The sequence below is a fragment of the Hesperophylax consimilis genome, chromosome 24 (assembly GCF_061612785.1).
Source record: "Hesperophylax consimilis isolate HC1 chromosome 24, BYU_Hcon_1.0, whole genome shotgun sequence".
NCBI classification, from domain to species: domain Eukaryota; kingdom Metazoa; phylum Arthropoda; class Insecta; order Trichoptera; family Limnephilidae; genus Hesperophylax; species Hesperophylax consimilis.
Genome location: NC_142859.1, coordinates 12,390,689 through 12,404,243, shown reverse-complemented (window position 1 = coordinate 12,404,243; position 13,555 = coordinate 12,390,689). Strand labels below are relative to the sequence as shown.

At 34.6% G+C, this 13,555-nt stretch overlaps 1 protein-coding gene across 1 annotated transcript in view; it reads left to right on the top strand.

Moving 5' to 3' along the window:
• Positions 1-2,154: 2,154 nt before the first annotated feature.
• The window catches only part of LOC149411930 (E3 ubiquitin-protein ligase MARCHF2), a 34,744-nt gene continuing 23,343 nt past the window's right edge, over positions 2,155-13,555 (top strand). The window contains exons 1-3 of the mRNA XM_089646277.1: positions 2,155-2,159; positions 3,074-3,289; positions 4,134-4,332. Coding sequence (XP_089502403.1) covers positions 2,155-2,159; positions 3,074-3,289; positions 4,134-4,332 — 420 coding nt within the window. The remainder of the gene's footprint in view (positions 2,160-3,073; positions 3,290-4,133; positions 4,333-13,555) is intronic.

Below are 13,555 nucleotides of genomic sequence, written 5' to 3'. Positions count from 1 at the left end.
TTTGTTTTTCTCAAACCATTTATTCCTATCTTTATGTTGCTTAAATTTATTTCTTTTTTATTATCTTTTCAATTTCTTCTGCTTTAGCATTATTTTTGGTCGACGAAATGATGATTGAGAATCTCTCTTCTTCTCGAGGAGTGACTTTGGTTGTTGATAATACCTGTGCATAGGATGGTGTTGATGCGCTTTTCATTATTTTTTCAAAGTTTCCCACCAGTTGGTCGTTTTTTTCGATAAGTTTGTCTTGTAGTTGAATTATTTGTTGTTGCATTTTTAATATTTCAGATTTCACTTCATTGTCAAGATCAATAATAATTTTTTCGATATTTGTTTTAGTTTTCGAGTCTTTAACGGTTTGTATTTTTTGAACTTCATTTTTTAGCGTATTCAACAACTCTTCTACCGTCATGAAAGTGTTACGTTGCGGTGTAACGGGAGCGCGAAGACAGTACCGTACGGGCTGCCGTTACGATTGTAAGATTAATACTGTAAACGCATTATCTCGTAAAACGGCAAAATTTACAAAAACATAATTTTGCTAAAACAGCAAGGTTATGACGAAAGTAGAAACGATGCATAGCCAAAATTTTGCGTCGGCACACCAAGAGTTAAGGAGTAATTAAACATATCCACTTTTTTAGAAATTTCATAAATTAGTAATATTCCTCTAGTAGTGCTAGAACATCTGTTCTGCCGTGTGGTATTTTCGACGAGTCGTAGCGACGACTACTTAGTAGTTATATCTATAGAAAATAATTTAAAAGAAGGAACATAGGCCATGAACCATCGTTGGTATGAACCCGCGCGCAAAACAAGTGTCGCCAACATCGTTCATATTTCAACAAATAGCATCTTTATACAGCCTTTGTTTTCATCTATGCACCAAACACATTATATATCACTGACTTTTCGCCGCTTCGACTGTCTGTCATGCTCTTCCATTCTCTTCTTCCGCGTATCTCCCTTTATTTCTATTGCATATAATATGGTTATATCACACTGATATGGGAAATCGCATACGGTTTTATTTACAATTTATTTGGTAATTTTGCTACCTCTAGGCATTCCATTAAAATTTATTTCATTGATACGAAAAATAAAAAATGGACGTTTCTTAATTTTAAAAAATGCTTCGAATTTGTGTAGCTGTGTGGTGGAACGTTAAAAATAATAATAATCTTTACGTCATTTGGTTTGAGTGTTAAAACCAAAGCAAGCAATTTCTGAAAGTAAGCGTAAATTAATCTAAATAATTAATAGATTAGTTTAAACTTTAAATCTCAAGGTTTAAAGAAATACCAGTTTTAAATAGGTGTAATTATATTCAAAATAATATTATTGAAATGTTTCATGCAGGTACTTAGTACCTAGGTTGAATTAGTTAACAATTACCGTTTTTTTTTAAATCCAAAGAATACAAAAAGTTCTGAAACTTAATATTTTGACAGTCGGGAAATAAAAAATTATTATATTTCGACTGTCAAATGTGTGTTTCAAAATCTTTGTTTCCATCCATTTAGACACAATGTTTAGCGTAAAAGCATTTATTCGTAAATCTAAATTACGTAAATGATTTTTATTATTAAATTTCCTCAAATTTTGTTTAAAAAAATATTATTTGGTTGTGATTCGTGATTAAAAATATCGACCATATTCGGTGACATTTCAATGTCTAGAACAGATAGAGAAACTCCAGTCTGCTCCAGGGATGATCATGATAGTTCTCTTGGTCCAACTGATACTAAAGACAGTGTAAATGGTTCCAGGGATCATAGAAACGTATCAGTTGATACACGAAGCAACTGGGACGTTCCAGTCGGATCAAGAGATACTAGAGATTTACCAGCTGTCCACGCACCTAGACCAACGTCCAAGTCTAAATCAGATCCGATTCTGGTCAATGCTACAGCTGTTTCATATAGTAATGAGTTATCTGTAGCTAAGGTTAATAACAATGTCTCAAAGCAAACAGAGAATGCCCAAAAAATAAACACCAAATCAGAAGGTTAGTACATTACATGAAATTGATATTAATAGACTTTTCAAAACACACAAGCTTTGATAAGCATGAACAATATTTACGCACTCACTTTATTGCAGCGCTTCAATAACGTTTGCTAGACACTTATAATAAATAACCTTATAGCTATAATGAGGTAATGGGTCGCTGGTCGCAATCTTCCCAACAAGAATTTCATTGATTTGCTTGGTGTAACTCTTAATGACCAGCTCAGGCAAGAGGGTTCCATCGACGTCAGAGTAAAGCCAGCCTCCCAGATGCTGGGCGTACTTATTGTACACTATCTGCTATCCCTGTACAAGTGCGCCCCACGGTTACATGAAAAAATCCCGATAAAAATGACTTGACTACACAGAAACGGGCGGTCCGTTTGATAGATAATCCAATCTTAACAAACGGATTGCAATCTTTAGATCACTCGCGTCTGGTGAGAATGCTCTCGCTGTTCTACCGTTATTTTAATGGAAGATGCTCCGAGAAACTATCTTCATTTACCCCTTTGGCACTGGTGTGCAGTCGGTAAACACGCCAAATGCGCATCCCCAACGATGACTTGATCTTCCCAGAGATGGCCCTGAGGGAAATTATTTTACCTAGGGTTTCATATTTTCGAGCGTCGCGTGTTCGATTCCTCGGCTGGCTAAGTCCTCCATCACAACACAAGCAACATTTTCGGCTTTCTGTGGTGGTAGTAGGAGATTTTCAAACATTGTTGGGTTATTCGTAACCCGGGAATGTTTGTCTTTCTTTTAAAAAAAAAAAAAAAAATATGTGGAATTAATTTTAAAAAAATAAGATTCAGCAACCTTCAACGTTCGAAAGTCTTTTTAGTAAAAATGTTTCTTTTAACGAATAATGGCAGCGTTTTGCATGATAATATCACGATAATTTCTCACGGTGGTTTTGTTTTTTGTTATTTTTTCTATAGGCTAACAAATTGATTTATTTTTTAGATACACCATGTACGACAAAGATTGTACCCCGTAACGTAACTTCCAAAGAGGGCGTTCAAAATTGCCGCGTTCAACTCTTAAAAAAATTGAGTTCCAGAAACCCTCTGGAGATTCCTCCAGACCCAGAAAGCAACAATGCAAATGCTCCTCAGAGAGCAGGATCCAAGTGTTCAAGAATCGGAAGATCTTCGTCGGAGAATACCATCAACAGAGGGGCACACACTTGGTCCAGTATCAGCCTGCCGCCGGATACTTCATCTTCTAGTATGGGAGTGGGACTATGTAGGATTTGCATGACTTGTGGAAGAGAACGGTAAGAAATGGGCATATCCTTAACATTAATGTTAGTTTGATCAGATTTTTCTTATGTTCTATCCAATTAAGCCATAACTTGAACTATCTTATGGATTCCTATTCCTTTTGTACCATGTTTTAAATGCTTTTCCCTCATTGAATTATTGTATTTTTTAAGGTTAGTGATACCTAGCTGAATTTCCTTTATCGCCATTTGAAACGGTTTACTTTTCAGTCTACCCTTGTTATTCTTTCAACTTTGTTTGCAAGGAGCTAATCAGAAAATATTTTACTAAAATTGATACACTGGTAAAATTTCCCATGCCTGTTCTCAAACACCAAGTTTTATAAAATTAAAGGTGTGTTGTTTTCAAGGTGATTTATTAGTGACTGATTCTTTATATATTGAAAGAGGGGATCCTACTGGCTGCGCCAATCTTATATTACTAAAGAGAGTGTAAGAATTGTATGGAATGCTCTATAGATTCACAATAACTGATTTATTAAATTTGCGATGCAATGAATTTGGATGTGTCCGAGACTGTACTAGCTGAGCTCTGGGATGAGAAAGAGGGAACTTAATCACTTGAAACTACCTATATACACTAACCTCTTTCTGTCTTACTCTAACACTGCTCAAGTCATAATAGCATTTTAATAATCCCACGCATACCTTGGTGTGGTGTCTTCTGGTCAGGATAGTTTGCCATGCGCAATTAGTATTGCTGAATCGTAACGCTACGTTTTACCTTTACTTTCTGTTTCAACTACTATATGTAAGCGCTTTGCGTTTTCCTCTTCTCTTCTTCCTTCCTTGAGTCATGAAATGTTCCATTAAAATCAATGGTTTTCTTAATTTTTAGACTGATATCTCCTTGCCACTGTAAAGGATCCCTAGGACTGATGCACGTCAGCTGCCTTGAGCGCTGGTTGTCCATCGCAGGACGCTCCAGTTGCGAACTGTGCGGATACCGCTTCCCCGTACTGCAGACGCAAAGGTATCCTCTGTGCAGGGCGCTCAACATGTGGTTCAGCTACTCGAGGAATAGGGCCACATTCCAGGTAAATAAGTCTCCTTTGCTTACAGCCTGCTATTGCAAGGTTTTGATGATGAAGGACAGCTACCTTGAGCGATGGCTATCCAAATTCGGTGCTAGTTTGAAGAGTCTTTCTTGATGATTCTGATAAATCAGCTCCCTCTATTAGGTACCATGGACATATTTCGTGGAGTGTCGACTATTAGTTCACTTGTTTATGTGTTTAATAATGTTATTATGCATCAATTTGCAATTTGCTAGTTCCGTGGTTTCATAGACTGTTTTTTTTGCATATCAGGTCATAATTTGAAGAAAAATGTTCATCATTTGCAACCTATCAAGGTCAAATGTGTAGACCATGACGGACCACCGTGACGGATGCAGTTTCCAAACTTCAAGAAAAAAAATGTGTGTTATTTTTTTTTTACATAACTATGGTCTTTCACCACGGATAACAAAATTTGACTTTGATTTCTCTTTCAATGTTTGTCTCAATTTCGTACGTGGGTTTGATCCAATCAATCAATTTTCTGTTAAATTTTTATGCCACTCTTTACTGTACATAAGTTTGTTTGTGTCTTAACTTCACGTGAAGTAGAAATCAGTTTTCTAAAGCAGCTAAAACTCTCGGAGGTATTGAACCATCCAATCGATAACTACCCATCATAAAAATAAAAATATTCACAATAGGTAGAAAACTCGGCTAACTGATTCGATGTTATATTGTCAATATTCATAGGTTCGAGTAGTAATAGGAAAACCGAATAGTAAACTCAAACTTTTCAAATAAATAAATCGTAGAATTGTTAAGGGTTTTTTTATACAAGACTTAAATTTAGATTTGAAGCTAAAATACCAAAAAAAATTATTCGATAGGTATCATAAATATCTAGTAAAAATATTTGCTACTTTATTTATTTGTGTCACCAATTATAAAATATAAGCCATTAAATAAATCGATTATTCTTGATTTTAGAGAGAAGTTTGAGAATTATGTGTGACTTAATATTAATTACTAAAAAAACAATCTTACCTTTCCTACTATTCAAATATAATGAAATATAAAATATTGTTTGTTAAAAACACTATTTCAAATTTAATTTTCTAACGATCGATGTACGCTGCATTGCAAATTAGTCGTATAATTTATTTTAATTTAGACACAATAAACTTTTTTCTTACAATGTTTAATTTTTTTAAGTTTACTCTAAAATCATGAAAAATTTAAATCTTTAATGGTAATTTTTTATGATTTAAGACACAAATATTTGATATACCTTTTGATCACAAAAATAATTGTTCAGTTTGGTATAGTCAATCCAGCCACCTATATCTTCAGTTTATCAACATCAGCTACTCGTCATAATAAGCCACCAGATTCGAAATGTTCATTCAACTCTCAAAAATTAGGACAAGACACCGTTAATCTTCTTAAATATATTTTTTTAAATAAACAAACAAACTATTCCACATCCCACACTGAAAAACTAACTACACACAACATTCATTTTTCAGAAGAACATGCACAAATCACAATAATATTTTTTAAGACGCCGATATTTTCCATTTGTCCTTAGTTCAGTTTACTAAATGCATATTGGAAAAAAATTAACTAAAAAAAATTATCACGTACCCTCTCTCCTTGCTGTGTGTAAGATATCTAAAATTGTACGTATTCATTTGCGAACCGAAACGCGAACTGAGCCACGAATTACGGAAAACGAACGAAGCAACTGTAAGCGGCGTTTTGCGAAATTTGCAGTTGCTTCGTTCCTTTCCCATAAGTTGAGGTTCAGTTCGGCAGTTCGGTTCGCATATGTATTCGTAGCATAAGGTATCTCAGTTATTTTCATTAAGGTGTGTTCATTTATTTATTCGTGGGATTGCACCACCCTCCCCGAGATCTGGAATAAACAAGGAAAAAAATGGTGTTTGATCGTGAACTGTAAAATATTAATTGTGAACTTTGAAGTTGACACAACTATGGTTTGAGATGGTGAACATGGAGTAAGGAAGGAATCCGACTTACCCCTTTGATGTTCTTCAAAGATGTTGATGGTTGATTTCACTCACAGGAGATATGATTTATTTCACGCACACGCTTCCATAACATCCAGGTTGGATACGAAACACGCTGAGGGAACCGAATATGTTCACTGCACAGGCTTCTACCCTGAGTTGATATCAATAACAGCACTGATCACAAATAGATGTTCATCAAACAGGCTTCATCAATAAACTGCTTTGACAGTCACTTTTACTGTTGTAAAATGTCACACAAACACGTGGGTAAAGTCAGATAATGATAGGAACCTGTAGGTGAAAATTGGATGGAAAAATGCAAGGACAATGTTAAAGGAAGATTAATAGTTGCGTCAACATGGTATATAAGATATCTTAAGTTATTTTCATTGGTGTTTTTCATGCTGGTTATAATTTATGTTTTTTTCTGTATGTAACATGAATTTTATGTGGAAGCATCACTGGTTAATGCAAAATGTAAAATTAAATTATTTATATAAAATTGTAAAACTGTTTGTTTCCCCAATAACTAAGAACAAAAAACAAAAAAATCTATTTAAAGAAAAAAACAGTCTAACTCAATAAACGATCCTTTTTTAATATTTTGAAATTAGGTTTTGCAAAATTTTCCCTACTTTTCTTTTAACCATCACATTTTTTCGTTGAAAAAACATTTTCAAGTACTTGGAGATCTTAAAATATGTAGGTTCCATCCAAAATTCACGAAGTTAGTTCTAAGAACAGCTTGAGATAGTAAGCAATACCTTCCATTTGAACCTGACAAATGGATTTGGACTTATTGATGTATTCCGTAGCAGATTCCCAAAGGAGGACGATTCTGTATGCGAAATTGTAAAGCCGGAGTGCTATCCCTGCGCCATTTAAAATAGAAACCTGAATGGGTGCGATTTGAATAGATCCATGAAGGTAGAATACTATTTTTTTAAGTAAATCGCATGAAAAAAATTCTAAAAGATGGGTGTTTTGTAAATTTATGAAAAGGTTTTTTAAAGGGCGGGTTGTTCTGAAAAGAGTTGGATTATATTTATTTATACGTATGTTGGCCTTCTCCTGTGTTGTATTTCTTTTCGTTCAACTAACCGACGTTATAGTTAGGTCTTCGAGTGTTGATCCGGACGTTTTTGCTGTCAATAACACACCAATTTGTAGGATGTTATGAGATAAAAGGTGAAATAGGAAAGAAGATGGTTGAGAAGTACCTGGTTATGAAATATTATAGAATTTCTTTAATAATTGTGATAAAAATACAATTTTTTGGTGTTGAGTATTGAATTTATAAGTCAGTTACTTACTTCTGTGCTGTAGAAAATATCATGGTTGGGTATCTCGTATGAATATTTTAAATTGCTTTATTAATTTTTTAAAGTTTGAAATCGTTGATTAAATCTACAATATACCTACATCGGGCAACTCTATAATTTTATTTCCCCTCTTCTATAAACATTTATGTACTTTTATATCCTATCCAATACCCTATCCTTCCCCTTTCCAATTTCCACCCTTTTCTCACTTCATCACACCACAAAATACACCCCAACCTGGAATGCCTTAGTTGCACTGGCTTCGAGCAGTTATGACCAACTTTTAACTTAAATTCCGTGCATCAAAATATAATTTTGGAGCACTTTGTGAAAGAATCAATGATGTTTTTGTTTCCCGGACCTTAAAAAACGATTAAATTTAAGCAGAATGAAAAAATAACTTTAATTGAATATGTATACGAGTACTTTGCTTTTAAAAGGTTAACCCAAGTAAGCATTACTTTCAGCTGCATTTAACTTCATTCACGAGATTCAACCTCTAAGTCGTTTAAAATAAATCATTTAACTAGACACTTTCGCTCGTTAAGCTCAAACATAATGGACAAATAATTTCGTTACCCCTTCAGAACCGCGCCGAGCCGGGCGTCGAATTTGCACTTCGGCCAAGTTTCAGTTTTGGAAAGTACCGTTTCGGTACCCCGGGGAACGAACCCCCGACAACCGAACATGATCGAGCAGCCAGCAAGGTATAATGCAACAAGACCACCGTGGGGACAATGGAAATGAAATATTAATTCTTTCCGTTTCCAAATGATGAAGTTCATTCACACACGATTGAAAAAATCCTAAATAAATTCTTAAGATATGTAAATTTTAGAAAAAGTATTCCTGGAGAGTGCCACATAGAGATTACTGCTCCCTACTTTACTCTGCAAATTTATTAAAGTCATGTCATGCAAATTCTACGTTAATGTAACTGCAATCTAATATGAAAAGAATATATTCGACCTAGTAATATTTATTACTAATATATATTTTATTTCTGCGTTCAATAATTAATTAACCAAGCTGAGAAGACTTAGTTTAGGAGTTGCAGTACATAATGATCGAACTTGCTTAACCTCTGCAGAATATGGCTTAAATGGTCAGTACCTCTTCTGGATAAATCCCCAAACACCAAGAACTTTGCGCCAAAATGTGATGAATAACAAAACCAACTCGGGGGATATTATGCATGATTTTGAACATAATCGAGCAGACAGCCTTATACATATAATGCAACTATACCACGCGCCGTGGGGACGATGGGAATATAATACTAAATCCTTTGTAATTATCATAAAGGATCCGAGAAGACGTTGTTTAGAAGTTCCGGTAAATGAACCGTTTCCCAGAATAATGTTGTATCTAAAACTATCAGTGCTGAGTTATTGGTGGAATAATGTTAGGTGTGTTATTATGCATATTTTAAGGAAGATTACGGTAATTACCACATATTTAGACTTGTGGTAGCATTTTTAAGATATTGGTTTATGGAAGAACGTTTTAAATTCAATTAAATTTGTTTATTCCTTTAAAAACTTCACAAAATTACATTTCAATTCGTCTTTAAGTACATTTGTAAAATGGTATTACGTAATTAATAAGCGGTGTATTAACTATACCAGCATCAATAGAGCTTGCCTTTTAAAGGCAGCTTCACCTTCAGCTAAAGATGTCGATATCCGAATTGATTCTGTTCAACAGCAAGGCTGTTCTCCCCACAGGCATGACCTGCAGGCAAGTTCATTCTGCAGGCCGGGAGATAAAACAGTCTATGCTGTCGGTGACGGAGATAACCATCAGAAATATAGAGACTAATGCTCTCCATGATAGTCGGATTTTCAAACCATCCACGAATCAGTTTGAAGAAGTGAGATCAATATGCACATCTCTTCTGACCCTTAGATGGTTCATACCGAGCTTGCCCAAGAGAAAGTCAGTAGGATAGAGCCACGGGTAGTAACCATACTCCCTCAGGTAGACGAATCTCAGAAATTTCTTCTGCACTCTCCTACATGAGGGAATACTTCACCTGATGTGGGCTCCAAACCACCGACCCACTCTCAAGCCTACTCCTTACCAACGCAATGCATAACGCTGTGAGAACCAAGGTGTCTTACATAATGGTGTTGGTCAAAATCACGGAGCTATGTTTAATTCATGAGAATAACGGGATAAAACTGAGATATTATGTTTTGTTTTATTTTATTTGGTTTTACGCCCAGCCAGGCTTTTACATTGATTTTAACAGAATATACCTAGTCAGCTAGCGAAAATTATATACAAAATTTTGAAAGCATGACATAACAGTAAACTGATCAACTGATAATGAAACAATATTAGTAAAACACGAAATACATCAAAGCCAAGAAGCTGAAGGGTGCAGTTAAGTAGTACTCGTATTTAAAAAAAATATATTTTTTAGCCCGCTTTTTAGCCGTCGAAATAGGTTTGTGGAATAATGTCGTAAGTTCATCTCGTAACAATGTCTCGTAAATGAATTTTTTGATTCATTCATATTGTTTTGGGCTGCTAAATACCCAATACCCAATGACATGTGTGAATTCATGTAAGATGAGCATGTTTTATAAAGTTGAATATGCCGAGTTTAGAAAAAAATATTGTTTAATGTTCTGAGTGAAAATTTCGTATAAATACAACATGTTTCTATTAATTAAGCAAAAATTCTTGTAATAAATTCAAATTGAATATTTATCTCTTATGAATAACGTTTAATTCTAATAATAACATAACTTGTTTTGTGTTTTCCATTTTTCTCAGAACAAGATTTGTTTATATTTATGAACAAGGACTCAAATTATGCATCCAATTTACTAAATCTCCATATATACGAGTATATATTGATTTAAATGGTCAGTTAAATGATTTAATACTATGAAAAACCATAATATTATAATTTCACAACTTTTTCTGTATTAAATTTCTCGATAAATAAAACTATTTTCGGTTTTCATGTATACTTACTGTGATTTCAATCAAGACTAATTGTTATTTTATATAATTTTTTAAGGAGGGCGGTCCGTCTGATTGACAATCAACTGTTAAATAATCTTTTAAGGAGGGTGGTCCGTCTGATTGACAATCAACTGTTAAATAATCTTTTAAGGAGGGTGGTCCGTCTGATTGACAATCAACTGTTAAATAATCTTTTAAGGAGGGTGGTCCGTCTGATTGACAATCAACTGTTAAATAATCTTTTAAGGAGGGTGGTCCGTCTGATTGACAATCAACTGTTAAATAATCTTTTAAGGGGGGTGGTCCGTCTGATTGACAATCAACTGTTAAATAATCTTTTAAGGAGGGTGGTCCGTCTGATTGACAATCAACTGTTAAATAATCTTTTAAGGAGGGTGGTCCGTCTGATTGACAATCAACTGTTAAATAATCTTTTAAGGAGGGTGGTCCGTCTGATTGACAATCAACTGTTAAATAATCTTTTAAGGAGGGTGGTCCGTCTGATTGACAATCAACTGTTAAATAATCTTTTAAAGAGGGCGGTCCGTCTGACTGACAATCAACTGTTAAATAATCTTTTAAGGAGGCCGGTCCGTCTGACTGACAATCAACTGTTAAATAATCTTTTAAGGAGGGTGGTCCGTCTCATTGACAATCAACTGTTAAATAATTTTTAAGGAGGGTGGTCCGTCTGATTTACAATCAACTGTTAAATAATCTTTTAAGGAGGGTAGTCCGTCTGATTGACAATCAACTGTTAAATAATCTTTTAAAGAGGGCGGTCCGTCTGACTGACAATCAACTGTTAAATAATCTTTTAAGGAGGCCGGTCCGTCTGATTAACAATCAATTGTTAAATAATCATTTAAGGATGGCGGTCCGTCTGATTGATAATCAATTGTTAAAAGAGTCGATTACCATCTCTAATGCACAAAGGCAATGTGGGCATGTCCAGAGCCTGCTAAGGAGCTAGCAGTATTGATCCCCGGTCCACCGGTGCAACGGTGCTTCCAAGAACTCACCTTAGCTTAACCCGCCTCACGACGCTGCCCAACCGGGTACCGACATAACTCTCCTGCTTTTAGAAACAATAATAGTCTTTGCAGCTGAATATAATTCCTTTCGCGACCGGTAGGCAGGTATACGCATCGTGGCTTGGCCTATTTCAGCTTATCGCTCGCCATACACTACCAATGGGAATGTATTGCCAGCAATATTATGATGAAATATACCAAACCATGATAAATTTGCGTTAAAAGCATAAATAATAATAGGAAAAATAATATTTGAAAATCATAAAAAATCACCACAATAAATGCGTAGCTAACTCACGCAAAAAATTACGACATTATTTAATTCTATAATAATATCCCTATGAATAATGTAAATTTTACGACAATTTACCTTTTATTTTTTAAATGAAATATAAATAAAACATATCACAATAGATTTAGAAATGTAAATAGTTCGAGGTTAGCTGCTAAAAGATAAATTCTTTAAAATATATATTTTTTTTACAAATAAGAGATACGTCAGAAATTAACCTTTTTGTCATCTGGCAAAAATTTTATACATTTCAAATGTAAAATTATAAAAATATTAGGTGCTTACTTTATCGGTTTATACTCCATTCCAATTAAAAATTCATTTTTCTTAAATATTTTTTTACACATTACGCAGGAATATTTCACGTTACTTTACGCATGCACCCATGCACCTACAAACGAAATTGGTTTTTTTTTTTTTAAAGAAAGACAAACACTCCCGGGTTACGAATAACATGACAATATTTGAAAACCTCCTACTACCACCACAGTAAGCTGAAAATGTTGTTGTGTTGTGATGGAGGACTTAGCCAGCCGAGGAATTGAACACACTACACCTGCGTGGGACCCAAACGCGATGTCAACTCGGCCACCGACCAGTCATGTATATGAACATCTACTATCAATATTATTTGACTTCTATACTGTTTGGCGTGTCCAAATATTCCCACATCTCACAACATTTGCGAAACCTTCATTGAGAGAATCCCTGAGAGAATCCAATTCAAACTCTGCTGGATGGTTTTTAAAGCCTTACATGATATGGCGCCACCCTACTTCCAAACTCTGCATTCCAAACGATGTTAATATATTAGGCAAGCAACGCTACGATCAGCATCTTCAACAGCCATAGGTAGACTTTCAGTACCTATGCGCAATCACAATTCCAATTTTGGAGACCGAGCTTTTGCAGTAGCAGGCCCAACAGCTTGGAACAAACTCCCTTCATATTTGCGAAAGATCGACAGCTCATCTGAGTTCAGAGCAAAACTAAAGACTCACCTTTTCAACTTGTCGTATCCAGAATGATGACCTTTTTTATTTTTTTTCATCAGTAGTATTTCATTGCTCATTCCAGGGGATATTTTTTAATGACTTTTTTTTTCACCGTTATTAACCGTTTATTACGCGTAAACAATTTTTTTTAAATATTTTATAAATGACACCACGGGCAGAAATTATAACAATCGGTATTTGTAAATATAAATTAAATATGTATGTTAGTCGTAAATCTCTAGTTTAAGCCGTAGTTGTAAGTCGTATTATAGCGGTATTGTGTAAATACCCACTTGGTCATAAAAATATGTATAGCTTAAGTCATTAGTTAAAAGTGTTAGTTGTAAATTACTCGACATTAGTCTTAGTTATAAGTCTCTCTCTATCTATGAAAAGTAGTTATAAGTCTCTCTCTATCTATGAAACTTAGTTATAAACCAAAAGTAATTAAGTCTAAGTGATCAATGCATTAATTAAGTTGTTAAGCGCCCTTCAGGTGTTTTTCTCACGAAAACGGCGCTATATAAATAATCCAATCATTATTATTATTATTAAGGTTGGGTAATTATTTTGTTAGAACTTAAGGGTGGGGTCGCGGGGGGAG